The 24,088-nt window shown below is 34.3% G+C and overlaps 3 protein-coding genes across 3 annotated transcripts; 2 read left to right on the top strand and 1 right to left on the bottom strand.

Annotated features, from left to right (window-relative positions):
• Positions 1-5,268: 5,268 nt before the first annotated feature.
• Positions 5,269-9,741, bottom strand: LOC133705407 (BTB/POZ and MATH domain-containing protein 3-like). The gene is made up of 4 exons (XM_062130593.1): positions 8,984-9,741; positions 7,295-7,643; positions 6,765-7,041; positions 5,269-5,629 (listed from the first exon to the last, which is right to left on the bottom strand). Exons 1-4 carry the CDS (start codon positions 9,364-9,366, stop codon positions 5,415-5,417), a joined length of 1,224 nt encoding a protein of 407 aa, XP_061986577.1. The 5' UTR covers positions 9,367-9,741; the 3' UTR covers positions 5,269-5,414.
• Positions 9,742-12,082: 2,341 nt separating this feature from the next.
• Positions 12,083-18,879, top strand: LOC133705139 (probable methyltransferase PMT11). The gene is made up of 9 exons (XM_062130250.1): positions 12,083-12,888; positions 13,421-13,570; positions 13,660-13,930; positions 14,310-14,420; positions 14,847-15,006; positions 17,294-17,551; positions 17,647-17,769; positions 18,041-18,118; positions 18,233-18,879. The coding sequence occupies exons 1-9, from the start codon at positions 12,253-12,255 to the stop codon at positions 18,438-18,440; spliced, it is 1,995 nt and encodes a 664-aa protein (XP_061986234.1). The 5' UTR covers positions 12,083-12,252; the 3' UTR covers positions 18,441-18,879.
• A 772-nt stretch (positions 18,880-19,651) lies between these two features.
• On the top strand, positions 19,652-21,992 carry LOC133704641 (large ribosomal subunit protein eL33w-like). The gene is made up of 5 exons (XM_062129530.1): positions 19,652-19,809; positions 19,941-19,976; positions 20,468-20,696; positions 20,786-20,828; positions 21,747-21,992. Exons 1-4 carry the CDS (start codon positions 19,778-19,780, stop codon positions 20,825-20,827), a joined length of 339 nt encoding a protein of 112 aa, XP_061985514.1. The 5' UTR covers positions 19,652-19,777; the 3' UTR covers position 20,828; positions 21,747-21,992.
• Positions 21,993-24,088: the final 2,096 nt, after the last annotated feature.

Raw genomic sequence — 24,088 nt, forward strand, 5'->3', positions numbered from 1 at the left:
ATTTTTTATTTTTTAAATTTATTTTTAATATAAACACATTAAAAATTTAAATAACTTATGCAAGTGATACCACATAAAATTGTATCACGGCACATTCGAGTTTTTTCACTTTCAAACATAAACACAGAAGAAAATATAAGAAGAGCTGGATGAATTACAGGAATTTCCAACAACATGAAGCCGACATTTCCCAGACAAGCAAATGGACCCATCGCCGAGCTTATAATATCACAAGCCTGCCGACCTTGTCGAATGATTGGAACCCAGCAGTTGAGAGAGCGGGACATCAACCACCGACATGTGTTCGTGTGTTCCCTTGCGTTGGTATGTTTGAGCTTGCTTTAATTAGGTGTTAAAAAATGGTTTACTTTTTACTTTTCCATTAATTTTTTATTTTAATTCAGACGACAGTTGTGATTTTTTTTCTTCACTAAGCTGTCAATGCATCAATTCGAACGTTGTTCCTTAAATACACTTGACCAACAAAACCCAGAAAAGGAAAGCATTGCATACTTTGGTGTTGAACAATTGTTGTCTGCATGCGAGACTGTTACACCTACTCGACACAGCACGTAGGAGATCAACCACCTAATTCGTGGGATTAGTTAAATTTTATAACTAATCTGTCTCCTAACACGCTATCGCTTTTTAAACATATAAAGTTTAATTACTCAAGTTTTAAGTTTGCTTTTTAATAATTATAAGTTTGAGTTCTTTCAGGATTACTTAAAATTTTTATAATCGTTAATTTCAAAACCAGTAAAATTAATTGAAATGTATACAAGCTAATTCAGACAATTATATTTATATAAAAATAATAATAACACATGTGAAGGAGGGGGGCATTTGATCCCCATTATTAGTTTGAATTAAATTGATATATGATTTGAAATGAGATTACAGGTTAAAGAATAACTCGTTATTTTTATTTTCTCGGTCCATGTAGGCTATTGCACATCCTTGCTTACAAATTATTGTATGTTCATGCAATCCAGTTAACCTACAGGTGCTGAAATTATTTTTTCCAGGGAAGCTACAAATTATTGGATGTTCATCTGTGTTGCAAAACTTCCCACCTCTTCTCTAAGGCCCAGGATGTCACCCTGTTGGGCTTGCAAATATATAATTCACCACTCAGTCATGGGCCCTTTTCTCACAATGATTGGACCTCTCAGCTGAGCCACGCAATTAGGTGTCCAAATTAGCTAACCCTATCAGCAGTCATGGATGATGCTTGGAGACTCTACAATCATGGATGATGCTTTCGTAGCCACAGGATTGATCACCACATAGAGCCCATCAAATGATTAAAGAGACAGGCACGTATTATTAGAGGGTCCTCCTTTGACAATCTGGGGCCACCGATTTTGTGGTTTCGCGAGGCCCAAAATGCAAGTGTTTTTGCAGTCCACAGACCTAGAATGTGGTTTTACGGATCCGTACTTTATACCCCACCCAAAAATTAGTGAACGGAAGTTTATTCAGTTTACAGTTGGTGACCTCGACAAAATTCATATTTTGGGCTGACTCAGTGGTTACGTCCTGAGTTGGTAAAGGCCCTGTAACAGTCGCATGTTTGTTATTGTAAGTTTGGACACTCCTTGGAGAGGAAAGTTGATAATTTTGGATATCTTTTAATTATTATTTTAGAATATAAGAGATAGAAATAATTAAAGAAAAAAAAAAGAAATGTCTTCCTTTCTTCACTCTTCTAAGAGAATGAAAATCCATTCTAAAAAACATATTTATTTTATATATATGGCACTATTTTTCTAATAAAAAATGTTTCTATCTATACACACACACACATCATTTTTATTCGGAGATATTAATTAATCGTAATTTCATATTTTTATATTTTATGTTTAACCAGTGATTCCATGCTTCAAGTTAAGCCTAGTCATGTTAGAAATTATTTGCAGATGAGAAGTAGCCAGCAGTGCTGTTTTTCACTTGTTATGTAAGCTTAATGTTGCATTGATGGGGACTGCAAATTATGCAAGCCAAGCTCCACGACAAGCGGGCACTGCACGTGGTAACATGAGAATAGACCAGCTCCGTGTCGGGATAACACTGAGAATAGATCTGCTTGGTCAACATTTGGAGGCATTTGGAATTGTATTTCAATGGTATTTTTTTAAAAAATAATTTTATTTAAATTTTTTTTATATTTTATTATCATTTTGATGTATTGATTTAAAAAATAAATAAATAAATTATTATTTCAAAAAAAATTGACAAAACACAAGCATTATCCTTGAATTTGATGTATCAGAGATAATAATATAAATCATATATTAAAATCTCACATAATAATTTAAACTTTAAGTTAAATTGATTTTTTGATATGGTATTAGAGCCCTGACAAACAAGTAGTCACGAGTTTGAATTTCATCAACCTCATTTATTTGATAAAAATTAAGTATAAGGTGGTATGAGTTTGTGTAAATTTTAAATTTAAAAGCTCTCACTTGAATGAGTGTGATAGAGGATGATATAAATTATATTTTGAAATTTCATCAAATAACTTAAGTTTTTAGATTAAATTGATTTTTTAATAATGTATCAAAGCATTAATTACCAAACAGTTACGAATTTGAATTTTAGTATTCTCATTTATTTTATTAAAATTAATTATAAAATAATGGAGGTGTGAAAGTTTTAAATTTAAAGAATGGTTACTTAAAAACTATATTGAAAAATTAATATAAAATTATATTTTACACCTCACTTTGCTACTTAAATTTTGAAGTTAAATTGATTTTGTTGAAACAGCGTACCAATAGATTGTAATCGCTGCACATTCGAGAGAGATCGCAATATGGCATATTATCAACCAATCGAATGCCTAGGATTCTCAACCTTTTTTCTATTCGTCAACCTTGTATAGATAGAAACCAAAAGCAGTTTATTTATTTGGGACCGACTATTTTCCAAGGCAAACACAACTTTTTTTAACGTTTTTTTTTTAATTATTTGATTTGCAGCGGAAGCTTTTCATCTTTTTTATTTTAATTAACTTAATTTTTTTTTTTGAACTCCTCTTTCTCCATAAATCAAAAACTTCCGTTCATTTGACGTTCCTGGATCTTACAAAAAAAAATAAAAAAATTATTCTTATATTAAATCGCACCAGTTGTAAAGTAAAAACCCCGTTATTTACATCACTGATGACTTGGTGATGCATCAAAGTTGGAATGAAAACCACATGCACGTTCTGGAGACCCACAAAATACCTGGGAATCTGGGATCTGTCCAACAAATGAACCCCTCTACACAAACTGATACATAAAAATAAAAACAGTCCCGACAGTGAAATTTAATTGACAATTCGGGTTTAAAGAGACTGTTTGTTCGCGGGTGTAGTTGTTATTGTTTTTTAAAGTGTTTTTTATTTGGAATTATATTAAAATAATATATTTTTATTTTTTAAAAATTATTTTTAATTTCAGCATGTGAAAAGAATTTAAAAATATAAAAAAAAATATTAATTTAAAACATAAAAAAAAGTAATTAAGCAGATATACAGCAAGAAAAATATTTGTGTTGACGGTGCTAGCTTCTTCCAAATGCCACTTCATGCCCAAGATACGCCAAGAAAGACCAGCAAGACGTGTCCGCGTGGCTGCCTGATGGGCTCCTTGCTGAGTACGGGTTAATTACCTGTGAGACGTGACTCGGCTTCCGAGATGGAATTTGCAAGTGGTGGTTTTTTACGACCTGATCATGAAAAGCCAAGAGATTCATCTCCTTGCCGTGGTTTTGAGCATTATTCAGCAATGCAAATATCTTATCTTAATTATCTCCTTAAACCATGGACGCTCTTGGACTCAAAAGGGCGGGCTGTGCACCTATTTAGTTATTTATTTAGTTATTTGTTCAAAGGAGTAGATGACATGATGTTTATTCTGTTTTTCCTTTAACAAACTACATATTATCCGTCGTTGATGACCTGTCGTTTGCTGGAGAATATTTTCTGTCACTACCGTTTAACAAAAAAAATAAAAAAACAAATAAAGTTTTTGAACCCTAAAAGCAAATCTATCGAAACAAATCTATTGACATTGAGATTAATCTTTTTATTCTCAAAATATTGTCAATCCAACACTATCTCTCTTGCCTTTTTCTTTTTTCTTTTTTTATCAATTTTGTCTTGTATCTCTTAATATTCAGAGCTAAAATATAATTAAATTGAAGTTTATGATTAAAATATAGAAACCTAAAACGATCGAAATCAAACCTTTTCATGCCCCTTGAACGAAGTAAATGAGATAACTTGTCTTTGTTTGTGATCATTTCAGTACTTATGTTTTTAATTATCTTATTTTAAACTAAAACTTACAATTCTATGTTGTAATATCATCTTTAATTTAATATTAAAATATTCTTAAACTCCTGAGAGCATGCAAAGCGAGACGAACCTGACATGTAAAAACATTGACAGTATATTTTTCGAGTATGAAATGCAAAGAAATAAAGTTTGAGAGTGTAACTGAAAAAAGAATCAACGACAAAAACGAAGAAACACCCTGGGATTCTGTCTTCGCCGCCATCCTCCAAAATTGTATATTTCTTTTAGCTGTATAGATTGGAGCCCCCCCGACCGGCTAAAAAACATAAAACAAATGTTATTTTTTGGAAATAAGAAAATCCGGAGTAGCAGGAAATTAACCCATGGGCGAGGGGTTGAAAGTTCTAGAAGAAAATAAAATAGAAAATGCCAATTAACCTGCCAGTGTACTCGAACCTCGCTGCAAATAGAATTCAAGTAATAGAATTCAATTTAATGCAAAGGAAGATGTCGAAATGCATTTTCTAGTATCATAAAACTTAATATAATTATTTAAAAAATATATTAAATGATAAATTTTAAAAAGTAGCTAATGCCAGAAAAACAGTGTACCAGCAAAACTTGCTGTATTTTTTCTGTTTTCCTTTTAGTATATACTGCAAGTAAATTATTCCAAGAGAAGAAAAAAAGGAGGACTTGAAGCCTGCAACGATGGTCAGTTGGTTTTTATTTTATTTTTCTTTTATCCTTCCCATTTTTCACTGACTATCATCCATCGAAAGCTTTCCAGCAGTCATGACAGCATAAAGGACGAACAAAAGGTGTGGTTTTACAGAAGTAGCCAAGCTAGGCTGCAAGAAAGAGACCAGTTCCTAGTTAAAATAGATCCAAGACAAGGGGTAAGCTCAAGGGCTCTAGGAGGGCGATAATATGGTTATCTGTCTTAAAGGAGAGAGAGAGAGAGAGAGAGGAACACGTTATAAAAACAAAACTTGCAACTACCAACACTCTTGATCATACACCATACAGGAATCAGGACGAAATTTCGATGTCAGTCACACTATCGCTAGATCACATTCCATAGAGGAGGACAGAATTACAATTTGCATGCCACTATCTACATCTAAAACCGCCTCCTCAAACGCCTGCCATTGGGATTTGCTGATTCTGCTGGAGCCCCATCCGCTAGATCAACCCCAAGTAAACTGCTGCCACTCCTCTTCCTACCTGACAGAAGACTTGAGTTCTCATCTCCAGAAGCAAGTGTCTTCAGCAACTCACATAACATTGAAGGGCAGCTCTCCTCCAAGTGTCGGAACCCTTCTGACTGCATTACCGCTGCAGAAAAGAAACAATGAAGATAAAATTTTCAGCAAAACATAGAAATGTGCAAATGAGAAACCAATAAGCTAAAATGATCGATTTCATTCCTGCTTTATGGGCAAATGCACTCGAGTAAGAATGTACTAAATTAATAGCAAAAGGGTTCCTTTTTTGGAATGGTATACTGTTTGGGTAGTGCTCTTTCATAAGACAAAATGACTTTAGATTAAAAGGAAAGCTGTGAGCCATCCAACATGATCAACGTGGAAGTTATTGGTGGATTCTATCAATCCAACGACTTATAATGTTCTTGTCATACATTCTTCTTGTTTTTTCTTGTCACACAGCAAGAACTGCCATGAACATACGCTTCCAACTGTGGCAAAACTTTGGCCAAGCAATTCTGTCCAGACCAGAAAACTGAGTGATTACATATTTTCCCAACACCCAACCATGCAAAAACAAAATCGTCCAAAACAATGATGCTCTAATGCATCTCCCTGGGCATTTAGAACATAAAATTCAATGAAAAGAAATGGCTGATGTGGACAGTTTTAGTACACCTGATGCTAAAAAGAAAATAAAAAAATTGACCAATCTCTGTTCAGCCAAATGATAAAACTCCTATAATCTCAGATAGCCCTGCTATTTTATCTCAAGCATGCACTGCATTATATAATGAAATGATATATGATATGGAACTTCCAGGATTCAACTAGTATTTCAATCAATAGAGAAAATAAAGCATCTAAAAATATTATCTAGAGGAAAACACATACACAAGCATATGCACCCTAAAGAAATTATCCACCAATAATTGCATCAAGGCTCTCAGAAATGGAATGCCCGGGTGAGTTTAGACATAAAGGAGGAAAAAGAAATCATGTACAAGTTACTTTTCACATAAAGCCATTGCAATGATGCAGTTGCATTGTTAAGATCTAAGCATGATGCAACTAAACATATTTCTATTTCAAGGAGCAAACATCACAAACATTTAAAACTTTCAAGGTGCTCTATTCCTGGGGCGCTATGCATCTTAAAATTTTAGATAATGAAAATCTTTGTATTTTTATCCAGATAAGACGCAAAACCATAAAACTAATACAATTTGAATTTGCACCACTCATAACCTACAAACAACACGCACCTCCCAAGTTCGCTGGATTTGCTGCAAATTTCAAACAGATGGCCTTCAGTTGCATGCACTGATGCTGCTCAGCCAATGCCAGTGTTGTTGCCACATTCTCAGCACTGAGTTCCTCACACAACTTTGCTTCACATAACAATTTCAATCGATCTAAATTGTAAAGGTCAGAGACAGCCAACAGATGCTGCACCATATTGGTGGATGTGCACATTGATGTCGAACCAGTTATTTCATGTGCATCGGGAAGTTTGTCTGTGTATATAAACAGAAGCATTGCCTGAAAACACAGAAGAGCCCAATCAAGTCATACCTGCTACTTTTAAACAAGTGACCATAACAGTGTTCAAGAAACTTGCATAAAGAATAAATTCAAAGTTGGGGAATAATAACAAAGCTCTAGAATGCAATATTTCGATATGGTGAATTTAACAGGAAAAAAAGAGAGTTATCCTTTTCTTTAGACACATAAAAATGCATCCTATTCTCTTTCTTCAAATGGTGATAGATAGGGATTAGGACAGGATCCTTACCTTGAATATCAAGGGATCAACATCCTTCACTACTACTTTATCCATGTTAGGATCCCCAACAAGTCCAAAAAATTGAGCTCTGAAAACAGGTGAACGAGCAGCAAGGATCAGCTTATGAGCTCTAAATGTTTCATCACCAACCTGGAAATCTATGTCACAACCAGATTCAGACTCCAGTAGTTCTTTAAAACCCCAACCCATGTCTGAAGGTGGAACTGAAATGGAGTACTGTTTTGGTCCTTCAAGACGAGTTCTGACAACTCCAACAGTGCAGTTCATGATAAGGCAGTCATCCTTCAGATAATCAGAAGTTTCCAAGGTTGTCCTTCGGAAGAAACGTTTGTAACCCCTGAAATGCAAACAAAGTGTCATGAGTGAAAATATTGAGAAGTTGTTTGGTGCACTCCCAGCCCAATACCGCCCGACTCCCCTAAAGAAAAGGACAAAGAAGAGATGAGAGTGCACTGATTAAACTTCTATACGACATTTACAGGCACTAAAAGCAAGCAATCAAATTTTATAAAAACATAATGAAAATAATTCTAATTAACCTCCAAAACTACTGAAATTACAAGAAACCAACACAGAGCAACACCACGTGGATATCTCCTCAATCCCAGTGTCACAGGCATGGATCAATATGCAGGTTTGAGGAATGCAATACATTGAAGGTGCAAAACTCATCTGCTCACAAAACAATGTACAATTGCAATGCCCAACGTAAAATTCCAAACCACCTGCAGGTTAAAGTTTCAAAGCTATAGCAATCTGCATGTGAAAGTGGAAATCTTGGCATTTAGCTTAATAGGGAGAGGTATGCGAATTTGTAAGGTAGCACTTCTGGATGTTTTCAGTTACAGTACTGTATTATTCTTCGTCTGTCCATGTGTAAACCTTCTAGGTATGGGAGATATAGGTTCTTTTTTCTTAGAACTTAGGATCTTAATTTCCAGTGCATGTTATTATAGATTAATTGGGGTCTGTCAAGGAGAACAATAAAAGAGCTACAAGGAAATGAACAATATATTCTATCTTGACTCTGACTGCTATCAGCCGTAACAAAATCTTTCATAATTCGATTTTGCTTTTGAGAGGAGGAATCATATGCCACCTGTTTGAAGGACAAAAAGATTAATACCATATGTAATTGGACATCAGATCTTTCATAATTCTAACCTCGGCCACAACAGTAGCAGCAGCACTATTGCATGCTATTTTTCAGTAAGCAGAGCTGTCATTTTGCAAAAGCAGCAGTCATTTACTAACACACAATATCATAGTACACAACATGCTATGACTAGCATCCCACATTCCTACACTGGCACCACGTTCAAACACATAGCGGTATCTGATAGAAGCAAAATTACTGATTAGATCAACTATGTAAGCATAAGATCCAAACTTTCATCTACCATCCATCAAACTTGGGGAGTATCTTATTCGCACTACCTAAAACAAGCTCATATCGACAGGCATAATTTTTTTTTATTCTCTTTACATCATTGACTCCCGAGCCAAAAGTCCAAAATCCCATCTTTTAACCCGCAAACTACAGGTACATTAATCAAAATCCAGTAATACTTAATCATATATATAAAACATAATAAAACCAAGATTTCGAAAACCAAGATTAACCAACCTAAACAAAGGAAACAGAACCGAACAAAATTAGAAAAAGGAAAACACTACCACATGCTGCCTCTGTACTTCAATGAATAAGGTCCACTCTCCAACGCACGATCGAAATGACTATGTACTTTATGCTTCCCTTTCCCACTCTGATCCACCAGCGTCAACTCGAACAAAGCCCTAACATCCGTTCCTTCGCTCGCTAACGCAATAAAAACCGACACATACATCGAGCTATCCTCAGGGTTTTTCCCATCTGGATAAAAATAAATCGCCCAATCATAACCACCCACGTTGAAAACATCACTCGGTATGCATCTCCCAGCTCCCATTCCTTTCGCTAATGAATACCCTTTTATCGTAAACTGGTGAGACCCATTCACCGTCTCGTTTATTGACTTCGAACACGACTCCTTATCTACATCTCCCTTGAAATCGTCCATGATTTCATCGAAATAGAGCAACCATGGATACAGTTACGCTTTTTAGCCGTGAATTCAGGCGAATTGAATCAATTGATAGCAAAATACGGACTTTAAAGGGTGGAATTGTAGGATATTCAACAAACTGTGCTGTTTGTTGAAGGTTAGGGCAAACCCTAGAATTAATTGATGGTGAAATTAGGTTATTGTTTTTTTTTAAGGATTTGAAGAGAAGGAAACGGGGGGGGGGTGTTGAAGAGAGATAGGGGAAATCAAATGAAGGGAATTGAGAGAGGTGAACGGTGAATTTAGCCGAAGAGCAGGTGATTGCCCGATCGATGGAGGTCTGTTAATGAAAGGGAGTGAAAATAGAAAAAGGTGGAAATGTAGGATACGTTGTTAAAGATTGGAATTTATAGAGATAGAGAGACGTGGCGAGTTTGAATTTGTGGTCGGGTTTTTTTGTTTTTTTCGTGCGGGTCGGCTGGGGTGGGGCGGGGTCAAAGTTTCAACTCTCAAAAATTTTGTTGAAAAGGAATTTATAAATTCCTTTTCGAAGTTGGGCCGTGGCCGTGGGGCCTTTTTCCTTTCTCGGCCTTTTCTTGTGTGTGGATCAGCGCCCCAGCGGCCTAGATCGGTTGCTACTATATAAGTAATCAAATGTCATTAGATACTCCTCCTTACACGGCATGAAAACATCTCGTTGAAACTAAATCCATTTTTAGTTGCTTTAAGTTACCATTTATATCCAAATTGATGTGTTGTCCTTGTATTTTTTTTTTTATAGCTTTCTTTGTATATAAATCCTATATACATTTAAATTGTGAGACGTTAATTTCCTCGTTTTCTAAAAAAATATATAACTAAAAGCATTTCTTCCCCCGCCCGCTTCCATGCACTTGTACAAGCAGAATATTAGCTATCACTTAGAAATAAATAAAAAAATAAAAAAATCGATTAAATCAAGAAAATCATGAAAATAATCAATTAAACCATTAAAATTTTTAAAAAACAGACTGGTTCAATTTGACTTTGATTTTATAAGCCCGAAACCGAAAAAACCGAACCAAACCGAAAAAACAATCCAAACCAATTTGAACCAGTTTTTGTCCTAAAAAACCGAACCAAAACCGGTTGGGTTGAGCCGGTTTCGGTTCAGTTTTTATTTTAAAAAAATCAATTTAATTATTTTTTTTATAAAAACTCAATTAAACCGAAAATAATTACTTCTGCCATTAAATACAAACAGGTAAGAAATGACAGTTACTGTTATCCTCTTTGCATGTTGATATTTTCTAGAATAGTGGCATGTTTTTCTTCTTCTTTTTTATTTTTTTTTCCTCTTGTTTTTCTTTCTTTGTAATATTTTTCATATATTTTTTTTTTTCATATTTTTCATATCTTGATACTAGGTTTGCTGATGATTCAACTTTGTTATTTTTTTTAAATTTCTTTTGTATAGAGCTATTATGATATTAAAAAAATATCTTAATATTAAATTTGTATTTATTTTCATGATATTCAATTTTGTTTTGTATCATACTAATAAAAAATAGCCTATCACATTCTGTTAAATAATGAATAATTATGAAAAAAATTATTATAATTTAAACTTTATAATTTTTTTTGAATCTTTCTATACAGACATTGTGATTTTTTAAAAAATATATCAACATGGGTCTGTTTGGAAGTGTGGTTGCGATTGTTTTTCAAAGTATTTTTCGCACCGAAATACATTAAAATGATGTTCTTTTATTTTTTAAAAAATTATTTTTTAGATCACTGTATCAAAACGATCCAAAACACACAGAAAAATAATTTTTTTAAAAAAAATTAAATTTTTTAGGAACGTGGTTTATATTGCGTTCTCAAACGGTATTTAAGTTGATGCTCGGTTTTTTGAACATCTACTTGTTTATTATATCATTAAATACAAATATTCTTTTTAAGAAATGATCATTGAGAAGCAGAACTTGTGATTTTTTATTTATTTAATTTGCACATGATTATTATGGTTCTGGATAAACACATGGTATTAAGTTGATGTTTAGTTTTATAATTATTTATTTTTTATCATATAATTAAATAAAAACAGCTTTAAAAAATAAATTTAATAAACTCATTTGAATTTGTGACATAATTCATGAATTTAGTAGGTTATCTTAGGTTAATTCAATTATCATTGTTTTATTTTTTTAAAAAAATAATATCATTTTAATAATATTTTTAAAATCAAATCATATTTTACTAATTGTTCAAGTTTTTTTTAAATCGGTCAAGTTATGGAGTCATATTAAAATAATTTTTATATAATTTAATTTAAATTTTGAGCTAGATAATAAATATAGTTGAGAGATTTTAGATTTGACCCAACAAATAAAGTTTAATAATACTATCAAAGATTTTTTTTTATCTAAATATTATTTATATTATATATACATATATAATATTTTCTGTCTCATGAAAACGTAGCGTGGGGAATTTTCTTATCATAACCTAATCTCCATTGTCCAACAAAATTGATTAATTAAATTTAAAATTATTTAACAATCCTATGTCAAATATTCTCAATCCAGTAGCGTTTTGTTTCAAAAACGATTTATTTCCAAATTAACCTGAATCTTATATATGTTCGACAATTTATTTTCTCTCACATAGAAATAGAAAAAAAATTAAAAAATAACAACAGGAAACTAACTGAAGGACCAAAGTTGTATTTTTCTAGTACTTGCACGCAATCACTTTCAATAAGCTCACTCTTCTTCCTTTCACCTCATCTTATTCACAACCCGTCCCTAGATCACCGACCTATTCTCGCTAGCTCACTCTCGCACCAGTGCGGGCTCAGCTCGCACGCATTCTCAGATCCTATAAAAACCGCCGCCGCCGCCAACACATCAATTAATCATGAAACCACTCACCAATACAGATCTCATTAAAACCCCGCTAATCCTCAAAATCACAGCCTTCACTTTAATCTCAATCACATTTTTCTACCTTGGCAAACACTGGTCCAACGGTGGCTACCAGCAGCTCCTCTTCTTCTCCACACCACAAAACTCCATTTCCATCTCTCCTAACGACGACAGGTCGTTCAACATTACCCCTCTAATTTCCCTAAACCAATCTGATCAACCCCTTACAGATCAAGCCACAACCATTTCTCCACCTCCCGATGAATCTCCACTACCCGATCCCAATCGGACGTTTGGGATCATTGATTCTGATGGGAAAATGAGTGAAGATTTTGAAGCTGGGGAGTTTGATCCGGACATCGTGGAGAATTGGGGGAACGGGAGTGAAATTGAGAGTGGAAGTAAGGATTCTAGGTTTAGGGCCGAGAGATATGAGTTGTGTCCAGTGAGTATGAGAGAGTATATACCGTGTTTGGATAATGTGAAGGCTATTAAGAGGTTGAAATCGACGGAGAAAGGGGAGAGATTCGAAAGGCATTGCCCGGAGAAGGGGGACGAACTGAATTGCTTGGTTCCCCCTCCTAAAGGATACCGGCAACCAATTCCATGGCCGCGGAGCCGTGATGAGGTATTGGAATCGAACTGGGGTTTGTTTTGTCGTGTAGAGAAAATGGAAAGAAAAAAAGTATTTTTTCCCTTTTGTTTTGATGTCCTCCAGTTTTCGTTATTAACTGTGTACAGATTGAGGGATCGCTCTTTCGTGTTTGCCAAGACAGTGAAGCAAAATGAAAGAGCATGGGAAGTTGTTGATCAAATTTCTTGATCCTATCCAATTTTTACAGTGCGATTGCTGACTGTTCATGCACTAGCTCGTTTTATGAACCTAGCGCAAGTAAACAAGTGGTTATTTAGGGTAGCTGCACCACTCTTTTTGTAAATTTATTACAGTAGAAAGCAATTTTGTTTATATTGTGATGAGCTGTGTGGAATATATGGAGTTGTGTTCTATTTCTAACGTGATATACTTTACTGCATTTCCTGATTCAAGACAGTCAGTCTGTTCTGGCGGGTTTTGTTTGAAAACACCCTGATGCGCAATAGCCAGGACTGATATATTTTTGTTCTCACCGGAGACTTAATTAAATGCCACTTCCCTACAGGTATGGTATAGCAATGTTCCTCATTCGCGATTAGTTGAAGATAAAGGGGGCCAAAACTGGATTTCTAAAGCGAAAGACAAGTTTACGTTTCCTGGCGGTGGTACACAGTTCATACACGGGGCGGATAAATATTTGGACCAGATTTCTGAGGTATGCCAATTTTTTTATCCGTATTTTTGGGAAGGAAATAATATTCATATCCTGTCCATTTGTTGTTTATGACATTGCTCTATGTGTAGATGGTTCCAGACATTGCATTTGGTCGCCATACTCGAGTGGTTCTAGATGTTGGGTGTGGCGTGGCAAGTTTTGGTGCCTATCTGCTATCACGGGATGTTATGACTATGTCTATTGCTCCCAAAGATGTTCACGAGAATCAAATTCAATTTGCTCTTGAGCGTGGTGTACCTGCAATGGTGGCTGCATTTGCAACTCATCGTCTTCCATATCCGAGTCAAGCATTTGAATTGATACATTGTTCAAGATGCAGAATCAATTGGACTCGGGATGGTATGTTGCTTCTGTTTTGACTAGTTTTGGTCACAGAATTGTTTCAATGAACTTTTAGAATAAGAGAAGAAGCATTGTATTACATGTTTGAAATGCCACCCACAACTTTCCAACATAATTCTAAAATCAACCGCAGTTTTATATGCACTTGCTCTACACTCCTCTGACTATGTGAAGTTCTCCCATTCCCTTGCTGTTTTATCCCCCCCCCCCAGCCCGATCGTGTACATATTGTGTGAGATTATTGTATTCCTTAATGAGTTTGTGTTGCTAATGCACATCTCATGCTTTTAAGGTTTTGTACCTTTGAAAAATTTGCATTTTTCATCTTAGTTCTGGGATTCTGATAGTCTCTTTATTTTCAAACATTATGATGAAGATGGAATTTTGCTCCTCGAGGTCAATAGGATGCTTCGGGCAGGAGGATACTTTGCTTGGGCAGCACAACCGGTTTATAAGCACGAACAAGTCCTAGAGGAACAGTGGGAAGGTATCTATTTAGTTTCTCACTTGGAAATTGCATGTTAAAAAATCAAAGGTTTTGCATTCTTGATGACCTCTTTTGTTTCCCTTCAGATATCCACATGAGTTGTGTTTTCTCCTCCTGTTCAGTGTCTGTAATCTAAATGTACTGAATTAATTGAATTTTTGATTTCTTTATGTGACAGGCTAGTTTTTTTGAATAACGAACTTTGTCCAATCCAAAAAAACAGCATATCAACCTCAGACAGAAATATGTGTCGTGGGAGGGTTGAAACTACATTAGTAATGAACGCATATAATTACTAGAGAATGGTGTGATGATGTTTGACTACATATTGGTTGAACCAGTTTATTAGATATGTTGTGCCCTCATGCCATTGATAGGTTTTTATATTACTGTATTTAACTACGTTATGTCTTTCTATATTTTCAGAGATGCTTAATCTTACTACTCGCCTTTGCTGGGAGCTTGTTAAGAAGGAGGGATATATTGCAATATGGCAAAAACCCTTAAACAACAGCTGCTATCTAAACCGTGACACTGGAGCAAAACCTCACTTGTGTGATTCAGAAGATGACCCTGATAATGTTTGGTAAACTTGTTTCACCCAGAACTGCTTTTATGGTTTTCATGGCATATAGAATAGCCTTTTTTAGCTTGGCTGGAAAAACTGTTGTTATACAGGTAGATAGCCTGAGATAATCTGACCTTTGCTGCCATGGTAGTATAAAAACAGAAATTGGAGAGGAAGAAACATTTACTGGATTAAAAAATTAATGGAAGAGTAGAAAAACAAAACTCGCAACTCTCATTTGGAATGCAATTGGCTGTGGTCTTGGATATTTTAATTTCCTTGGTTACCCTTACTTGGGAGGAATTGTTTTGGAAAGGTGCCATATGTACTTGTATCTTACTCCTACTCTTCTACTTCACCTTAGCCCTGGAAGAGTGAGTTTTCTTTATTGTTTTAACAGCGATGCTTAACCTCGTGTCAACTCTTTTTTGATCATTTAAAGCAAGTTTCTACTGAGAAATCACTTGCAAGTGGTTATCATCTTTATACTTTTCACATTGCTTTGTTCAAACTAAAAAACCCTGGTGATCTCTTTCATGAAAGATCTCCTGCAATTCTCTCTTTTCAAATGATGAATTTGTTAATAATGTGGAGGATTTAATTAACTATTAAGTTGGAAAAGATGCAGCAATGACTTTCTGTTGAAGCTCTTCCACATTGATTTTTTGGGTTAAAATTCTCCAACTCTTTTACTAGGAACGTGCTGTTCACTGTCCGAAGAAGTTTCAAATTCTCATTATATGGCTTAGATAGTATAACTATCTCTTCACTTTATCATGTGAACTAGATATAGTGTTTTATTGAAGTGACTATTTTGCCATTTAGGTGATTAAAAGATTTAGGAGTACAGGGGGCTTTTTTAGCAGTGTAAATGACACATCCCTTTTAGAAGCTAGAGCTTTCATTTCCTGTCCCATTACTCTTGAATTTTTCGATTGAATACACTAAAAGGAAGAATGGAGGTGATTTAGTGCCATTTAAAAAAAAAGGTGATACAGCTCTTTGAAAGAAAACGAGGTAAGATTATCAGGCATGTTGCTCACTTTCTTATTTTCATTTTCCATATCTGTCATACTGACAAACCTAATTCATTCAACGAAGAAACTGGTTTCCCTGTAAAATTTTTCTTGGTGAAACGATGAGTTTGTCCGAATGATCTCATAAACAAATGTTAGTTCATGCAGTCAATGAAAGACAAGTTTAGTTTGTCACTGATTCTGTACACTTTAGTTTATTGTAAACCTAATCTTTTTAGGAACTGTCATACTTGAGAATATTACTGCTAGTTATAAATCTAAGTATACTCAAGAAAGTAAATATCAATTAGGATTTCCTATTATTTATGGTTTTCCTTTTCCTTTTTGGCTTTTCTATTTCTTATGTAGTTTAAAACTGCTAGTACTTTTGATGCCTCTTAAAGAAGCACCAATTCTGTGTAGAATAATGCTACCAATAACAATACTTATTTTCCTAATAATGTGTCTATCTGCAATAGCTACTCCAAAAATGGAAGAAACTACATTAAATTGTGGATCGGCCTCTTCATAATTTTAGAACTTTCTTATGTTATAGATGCAACATCTATTAGTGCCATACTTTGCAAGGACATGTTAGCATACCTAACATTACTCTTCTATGTAATACGGAGCACCTCAATATGTATTTTTTTCTCGCTACAGTAAAAATCTCATTCTTCCAAATTTCAATTTTTCCTGCCTACCTCATTGTGAATCCTTTTTTGGTCACAAGCCTAATTTATCCTGCGTCCCTAGTGAAGGAAACATTTTCTTGAATTAGATGAGTTTGTCTGAATGAAACTCATACAAATGCTGGTGAAGGAGAGGTTTCATTTATTCCTGGTTGCTGTCTTCATTTCTTCTTTCTGAATGAAATAATTCAGCCTTAACTGATTTCTAACCTGGATGGTTGCCTGTACCTTCTGGTTGTCTCTTACCATGATGGCAGACTTGCATCTAGTTTGGTTGTTGTTGATAGATGTAATTTACTTGATGCAAATTACAGCTGTAAAAGTTTTTTGTTTTCTTTCTGTGGTTTGGGGGAATATATCTTTAGGAAAAACCAGAGAGAACATGTTTAGAACTGTTAATTTTTCTTGAAAGAGGTTACATATTTAGAACTGTTAGCCGAGCAGCTGAGCCCCTTGGGCCCATCGGTTAGGGTAGCTGCTGTTAAAAAATTGATGAAGAATTTTATACAATTGTTTGTGCGTAAAAAGTTAATTTGCTTATTCTTCTGAGTTATCTATTTATCCTCTCTTATAGCTTTCATTGTATGATGTTGTTAGGTATGTTGATCTGAAGGCATGTATTAGTCGACTTCCAGAGAATGGATATGGAGCAAATGTTTCCATGTGGCCTTCCCGCTTGCACACTCCACCTGATAGACTCCAGAGCATACAATACGAGTCATTCATAGCCAGAAAAGAGCTATTAAAGGCAGAAAATAAGTTTTGGTCTGAAACAATAGCTGGCTATGTCCGTGCTTGGCATTGGAAGAAGTTTAAACTAAGAAATGTAATGGACATGAAAGCTGGCTTTGGAGGGTATCCCATCTACTATTCATCTCATCTTACACTGTTCCATTACAAAAGGTTATTTTAATTTGTCATATTTATGCTTTGATTGTTGATTTTGTTAGATTTGCGGCTGCATTGATTGAGCAAGGATTTGATTGCTGGGTTTTGAACGTGGTTCCAGTAAGCGGGTCCAACACCTTGCCTGTTTTATATGACCGTGGACTCCTAGGAGTTATGCACGATTGGTACTGTTCTAAACTGTCAGAGTAGCTGATGCATATAGTTTATTGGATCCTCATTTTGGAAACCATTTCTTGATTGTTTTCATAAATATTAACATCTGAAAATAATGATGCATGCCTTTGACCGTTCCTCCTTTCCTATTGGATTTCCCCCCTTCACTGATAAGAAATGCATGCAATGTTGAATTGATTTTGTTTAAAAGTTTGTTCACAATTTATAATTCTTGAACTTAGTCGAACGGGCTTCTGTTTCTCATGATGTTTCATTTATCAGGTGTGAACCATTTGATACGTACCCAAGAACCTATGATTTACTGCATGCAGCTGGCCTCTTTTCTGTTGAAAGGAAAAGGTATGCCTTATTCTTTGCTCAATTCGTGACCTGCCCATGATCTTATAATTGAGGTTAAGCAGGAGGTTTTTCCTTCTCCTTCTCTTTTTTAAGTGGTTTGTTTCTTTGACTCAGATGTAATATGTCTACAATCATGCTTGAGATGGATCGCATACTCAGACCTGGTGGTCGAGCATACATTCGTGACACTCTTGATGTCATGGATGAACTTCAACAGATAGCTAAAGTCATGGGTTGGGAAGCAACTGTGCGTGACACATCTGAGGGTCCTCATGCAAGTTACAGGATCTTGACATGTGACAAGCGCCTTTTGCGTCCTTGAATAAATGTAATCTAAAAGCTAGCAGTGATTTCTGGAGGTAGCTGTAAAGGATCAGATCAACCCGATGTCTCCTTACCCGCTTAGAGACACTGGGGAAAGATGGCTAAGAAAGGCTGGATTTCCAAGGAGGAAGGATTGTTTTGATTTTGCAGTGATTAGGACTGTGGGTGGCTGAGATTCATTGACTTCACCCCTTGTTGTTTGAGGACTTGCCCTGTTGTGATCCTGCTATCAGAACATGGTTCATCCTGCCAAGAAGGGGAGCCCACTGTCTGCGTGTCTGGTGTAATTGTTGCAAAACACCATGTCTATAGTAGCAGAAGACCTTCTGAAGTCAAAACCAGCTGTATTATCTATTATTTACTAACATTTGATGTAGAAATATACACAAACACTCAAATCTCTAATCTCTAATTTCATCCACTTTTGGAATTGTAAATTTTTTGTCAGTGTCCTATGCTTTTCTTAAAATCCGATGATGAAATAGGAAGGCTGCTAAGCAAGTTGATCAATAAATTTATCAATTCAGGGGGTATTTGGAAGTTTATTAGTAGCTGCATTTTAAAATATTTTTTACTTTAAAATATATTAAATAATATTTTTTTAATTTTATTTTTAACATTAGCATATTAAAATAATTTAAAGTTAAAAAAATTAAATTTTAACCATCCCCGTTTATATGTATCATCACAACCAAACCAAAACAAAGTACTACTGAACGTATAATTAGAAAATCATCCCCCCAAAAAAAATAGAGAAAAAGACACCGTTCCCACTTGAACACCTCATTCGTGAGGTTTAAAAAAAAAGAAGGAAAAAAAGAGGGGCACTACAAACACAAAGCATTATCCGTGGCCGCTTTCCCAGAGGTATCCTTCTCTTTTATGAGAATTTGGGGCACATCAAGCCTCCATAAGATTAATTTATTCTATTTTGTTTCAAATTAATTTTTTAAAGATTTTTAAATTATTTTGATATACTCATATAAAAAATAAATTTTAAATAATAATAAAAATAGTATTTAAATATATTTTTAAATAAAAAATAATTTAAAAAATAACACTGGACTCCAAATGCCCCATTACAAATGATTTTTGTTTCTTACAAAGGGCCACGGAAAAATAATAATATTAGCCCACTGGAAAAATGACATCATAAGCCCAATAAGATTATTTCTTAAATTAATGTTCGATCTAAACTCTAAAGGCCCAACCACATGTTTGCGCTTTATAGAAACAGCAGCTATTAGGGTTTTACGTTTCCACTTCCCAACAGCTTCACAGTTTAAGCCACTTTTAGCGAGAGAGAGAGAGAGCGCATAGACTCGGAGTTGGAAAATGGTGAAGGGACGCCAAGGAGAGCGAGTCAGGTTTGCGATACTTTCTCTTATGTTTTAATAAGAAAAGAATCAAAATTTTAATTTTCAACAAATAATTTGTTATTTAAGCTAATGAACAATTGCGTTTTTTTTAACACTCTCTATATTTTCTTTTTCTTTAGGCTTTATGTCAGAGGCACAATCTTGGGTTACAAGAGGTAATAACCATAGCTTAGATTTTTTATTCTGTGAATTTATTATTTGTGTTTTCTTGATTTGTATTTTATTCACTCTGTTTGGTTACGGAGAAATCTGAATAAGAAAAGAAAGTTAAGGGCATTTAGGTTATGGGATTGGTTTTTTAGAAAGCTATTATGTTTGATTTTGTTGTGTTAAATGAAATATTGGCATCAGGTTTGATGCCAAGTAAGTGCTGGCATTTTCTAGTTTATAGAGAATGTTTTGATCTTCTTTTGAAAGATAAGCAAAATAAAAAATGTTTTATCAGTTCAAGATTTGTGGTTTTAACTATAACTATATTTGCAGCAATTTGATTGACTAAGTACAGTAAAGAATAGGATGGATTCATTCATTGGAATTCTTTCATTCAAGTTTCAGAAATTGAATATAGTTTGTCAGAAATGGAATTAGGATTTTGTTTTCGTTGTGTGGATTAGTCTGGAGATTAACATATTGTTTTGGTGGTTAGGTCGAAGTCCAACCAATATCCCAACACATCACTGATCCAGATTGAGGGAGTCAACACCAAGGAAGAAGTTGCATGGTATGCTGGTAAGCGCATGGCATACATCTACAAGGCCAAGGTGAAGAAGCAAGGATCCCATTATCGCTGCATTTGGGGCAAGGTCACAAGGCCTCATGGAAACAGCGGTGTTGTCAGAGCTAAGTTCAAGTCCAACCTGCCTCCAAAGTCCATGGTATTTTTTTTAAATAGCTGTTGTGATTGGTATGTCATAGTTTCTGGATATTTGGCTTTTTGTGTATTAAATCCGTGTTTCATTTGCAGGGAACTCGTGTTAGAGTTTTCATGTATCCGAGCAACATTTGAGGTACAGATAACTTTATATCATCATTATGACTCTCTTTGTACGTGTTAATCTAGATGAGTAGTTCTAGTTTAGCTTTGCATGAATTTGAGTGCTTTGTTTATCCATGTTTTTTATGACTGTAATGCTTTGTTTCTTCATTTGAATTTTCCTCTTAAGGTCAGTTTCTAACTTAAAAGTTTGATGGTAACGTACCTAATAACACTTGGTCTTCTTTTGGTTGTTTTGCGGGGAATGATTTTGAAGATTAGATATGGTTATCAACTTGAAATATGATTTTCTCATAATGAATCTATTGGCTTTTGGAGATGGATTGTAATGCTCTAATGATTCTTCATTGCAAATGCGTTCCTTTGGGAAGTGAATGGGGTGGGTTAAATGGTATCCTAAACACACCAGTGCTTCATTATCCACCAAAACTGTCAAAATGTGCTTCTGTTCTATCGAATTGGTACTGTACACAATCTTATTACATGGTTGTACAATGTTGCGTTGCAGGTGTATTGGAGTGTAAGCATTTTACTTGCATATACATAATATAAGATGATCAAAGGGCTCTGGTTTTTTCCTGCCTTTCTGTTGGTCACCCGAGTCTTGTCAAACTTGTACTGTTTAATCATGCCTTTCTAGTAGTATATTAATTTCATTCTTTTATAAATGGACGTGGTTTCAGGATACTGTTGTCATGTGTGCGATACTGATAGAGCTCAGCTTATGTTATTCTTTTGGATTCATTTTATTCCATTGCTAACCATGCTCAGATAACATAAGAAACGCATGTATTTTAATCCCCCGTATAGCGAGTCCACTTTTTAGTTTTATGCCGTGATTTAATTAGTGCTTGCTTTAGTTTCATTAACGTGATGTTGTGTTGTGGTCAATTACCATGGTTCTGATGTCCATTGTTTTTTCTTCTTGCAGTTCCTCAGGCGTTTTGGCAGGTAGCAGCGTGGGCTCGTTTGACGTCTTGTATTACTTACTATAAGTTTAAATATCGCTTGAGTTAAGAATGATGGGTGGACTTTGTTGCTAATTCCAGTCTCTGTTTTCCACCATTTTGTTCTTGATCCGAGTGGTTTTGTTATCATCTTTAGGCTTTACCTCGATTTACACATCAAGTTCTTTGATATGATGAACAAATATGAGGTGCGCATTTTTCCTTGATAATTTCTGATGTTATAACACAATTTCGTAGGGCCAAAGTGGTTAAGTTCAAAGTACGGGCACATATTTTGCAAGGAAGCACAAAAAAAAAAAAAAACAAGGGATGCCAATTGTTATAATCTAATTCTGATCCCATTTGTTTTGATTTTAATTTTTAAAGGGAAGTTAAATTTGGAATTAAACGATCGATGATTAATTTTGATCAACAGAGTAATTTTTTAACTTGTGAAAACAATAGAGATTATAATGTGTTTTTGCTTTTATCTTTTTTCATCTCTAATTTTTAAAAATGATATGATAATTTTAAATAAAGGATTAATTTTGATAAAGAAAATGATTTTTCAACTTGTACAAAAATAGAGACTATAATGTTGTGTTTTTTTTTTAAATGATAATTTTAGTTGTTTATTTTCAAATTTGAATTTAAATTTTAATCAAAATTTTAATTTTAAAAACCTTGTTTTTTATATGTTAATGGGATTTATATATTACAAATACTGACCAAGACTGAGGGGTGAGATAAAAAAGGGACATTACATGTGGCAAGGTAAATTTATTTTACTAGTATTAAAATCAAGAATATTCATATCTATTAATATCAAAAATGGGAATACCTTTGATTTTCACTAAAGTTGGAGTTATGAATATTGACATTAAAATCAGAAATAATTTTGAAACTCTAATATTCATTCAAGCTAGGAATATCATACATGGTTTTCATGTAGCACTAACCAAAACCAGAGTTAGAAGTATTTGTATTTGAATATTCAATTACATTAGAATCATAAATATTATAGGCAGATTATCAAAAGCAGAATATAACAAATTCCTAGCAATTTAAGATAAGATTAGCGACGCAATCTATCTTAGGTAAGACGCTTAAGAGGTGATAGTATATTCTCTTTTGTGTAATCAATCTCATACCATAAAATCTTTGTTGACTAGTTATGATTTCTAGTAACCATAATACTAGATGACGACTCCTTAAACTAAACATTTTTTTCTTCTAAGAATAAGATGCTAGATATTTGTTATTTTTTCTTAAAATTTAAAAGTCGTCACGATGTTGAATGCGACCGAATGACAACTCCTTTGAGCACTTAGGACTAAGTTTTGCTTTTTTCTTATTATTATTATCTTGTTTGTTGTGTTTATTTGTTTATTTTCTTGTCTTTACTGCTTTAACATGCATCTCTATTTATATTGTAATGTATTACTTTAAGAGCACAAACCTTAAAATTTAAGATATATAGGGAAGTAACGGTACCCCAATAACTCTAGTTTGGGAAATACTTATAAAATCATCCAACTTTCACTTGATTATTTACTTGGAAGTGGTTGGTATGCCAATTTGATATTATTCAGGGCTTTTATTTTCATACTTCTTGTAAGCCTTATATTAACCTTTCAAGGATAATTATTGTGTAGGCAAGAAACTCTTTGATATTAGATAATAATCTTCCTCTTGATACACTTAACGACTAGAACTTACTTGTTAGGCTTTATCCTGTGTAATTTCACTGTAACAAGTCCAACATGCGACATTTTGGATTTCAAAATTATTGGGTGGTAAATGGTGGTTACATTGAAATTTTACAAGGGTTTAAGTTGTTATAGTCGATAACCAAAAAAAAAATAAAAAAAAATATCTTAAATTAAAACCAAAAGGTTGTTAAAAGCTTAAACTTAGACTAGAAAATATCCTCTCCAATGATATGATAATGAAAGGCAACATGAAGAGCTTATACACCCTTGATCTACGAAGTTATTTGTTTCGATCACCAACAATACCGAATGTGCTGTGGAAATTAGAATATCTAAGACATTTGCTGGTAGAATACAGTTCAGTTAGTGGTAGTATTAACAGAATGGATACATTAAGAAACCTGGAGACTTTGACATGGATAAGAGCTAACAATCTAATTAGTAATGATACAATGTTCAAATTGACTAATCTTCGAAAGCCAGGAATGTTCTTTGATAGGACAGAGGAAGTTGAGGCGGAGAAGATTTTGACAAGGTCCGGCACATTCCAAACCCATGGGAGCTACTCGGTTGTCTTGTGATAAGAACACACATGATTTATTGTGTTATTGTGT

The sequence above is a fragment of the Populus nigra genome, chromosome 10, assembly GCF_951802175.1.
Source record: "Populus nigra chromosome 10, ddPopNigr1.1, whole genome shotgun sequence".
Lineage (NCBI taxonomy): Eukaryota > Viridiplantae > Streptophyta > Magnoliopsida > Malpighiales > Salicaceae > Populus > Populus nigra.

Bases quoted from the DNA above. Each gene is read 5' to 3' on its own strand.
- LOC133705407 (XM_062130593.1), bottom strand. From the start codon at position 9,366: ATGGACGATTTCAAGGGAGATGTAGATAAGGAGTCGTGTTCGAAGTCA. The intron at 7,042-7,294 runs GTAAGGATCCTG...CTGTGTTTTCAG, and splicing joins TTGATCCCTTGATATTCAAG to GCAATGCTTCTGTTTATATA. The intron at 5,630-6,764 runs GTGCGTGTTGTT...TCTTTTCTGCAG, and splicing joins AAATCCAGCGAACTTGGGAG to CGGTAATGCAGTCAGAAGGG.
- LOC133705139 (XM_062130250.1), top strand. From the start codon at position 12,253: ATGAAACCACTCACCAATACAGATCTCATTAAAACCCCGCTAATCCTC. The intron at 13,571-13,659 runs GTATGCCAATTT...CTCTATGTGTAG, and splicing joins ATTTGGACCAGATTTCTGAG to ATGGTTCCAGACATTGCATT. The intron at 14,421-14,846 runs GTATCTATTTAG...CTATATTTTCAG, and splicing joins CCTAGAGGAACAGTGGGAAG to AGATGCTTAATCTTACTACT.
- LOC133704641 (XM_062129530.1), top strand. From the start codon at position 19,778: ATGGTGAAGGGACGCCAAGGAGAGCGAGTCAG. The intron at 19,810-19,940 runs GTTTGCGATACT...CTTTTTCTTTAG, and splicing joins CGCCAAGGAGAGCGAGTCAG to GCTTTATGTCAGAGGCACAA. The intron at 19,977-20,467 runs GTAATAACCATA...TTTGGTGGTTAG, and splicing joins ACAATCTTGGGTTACAAGAG to GTCGAAGTCCAACCAATATC.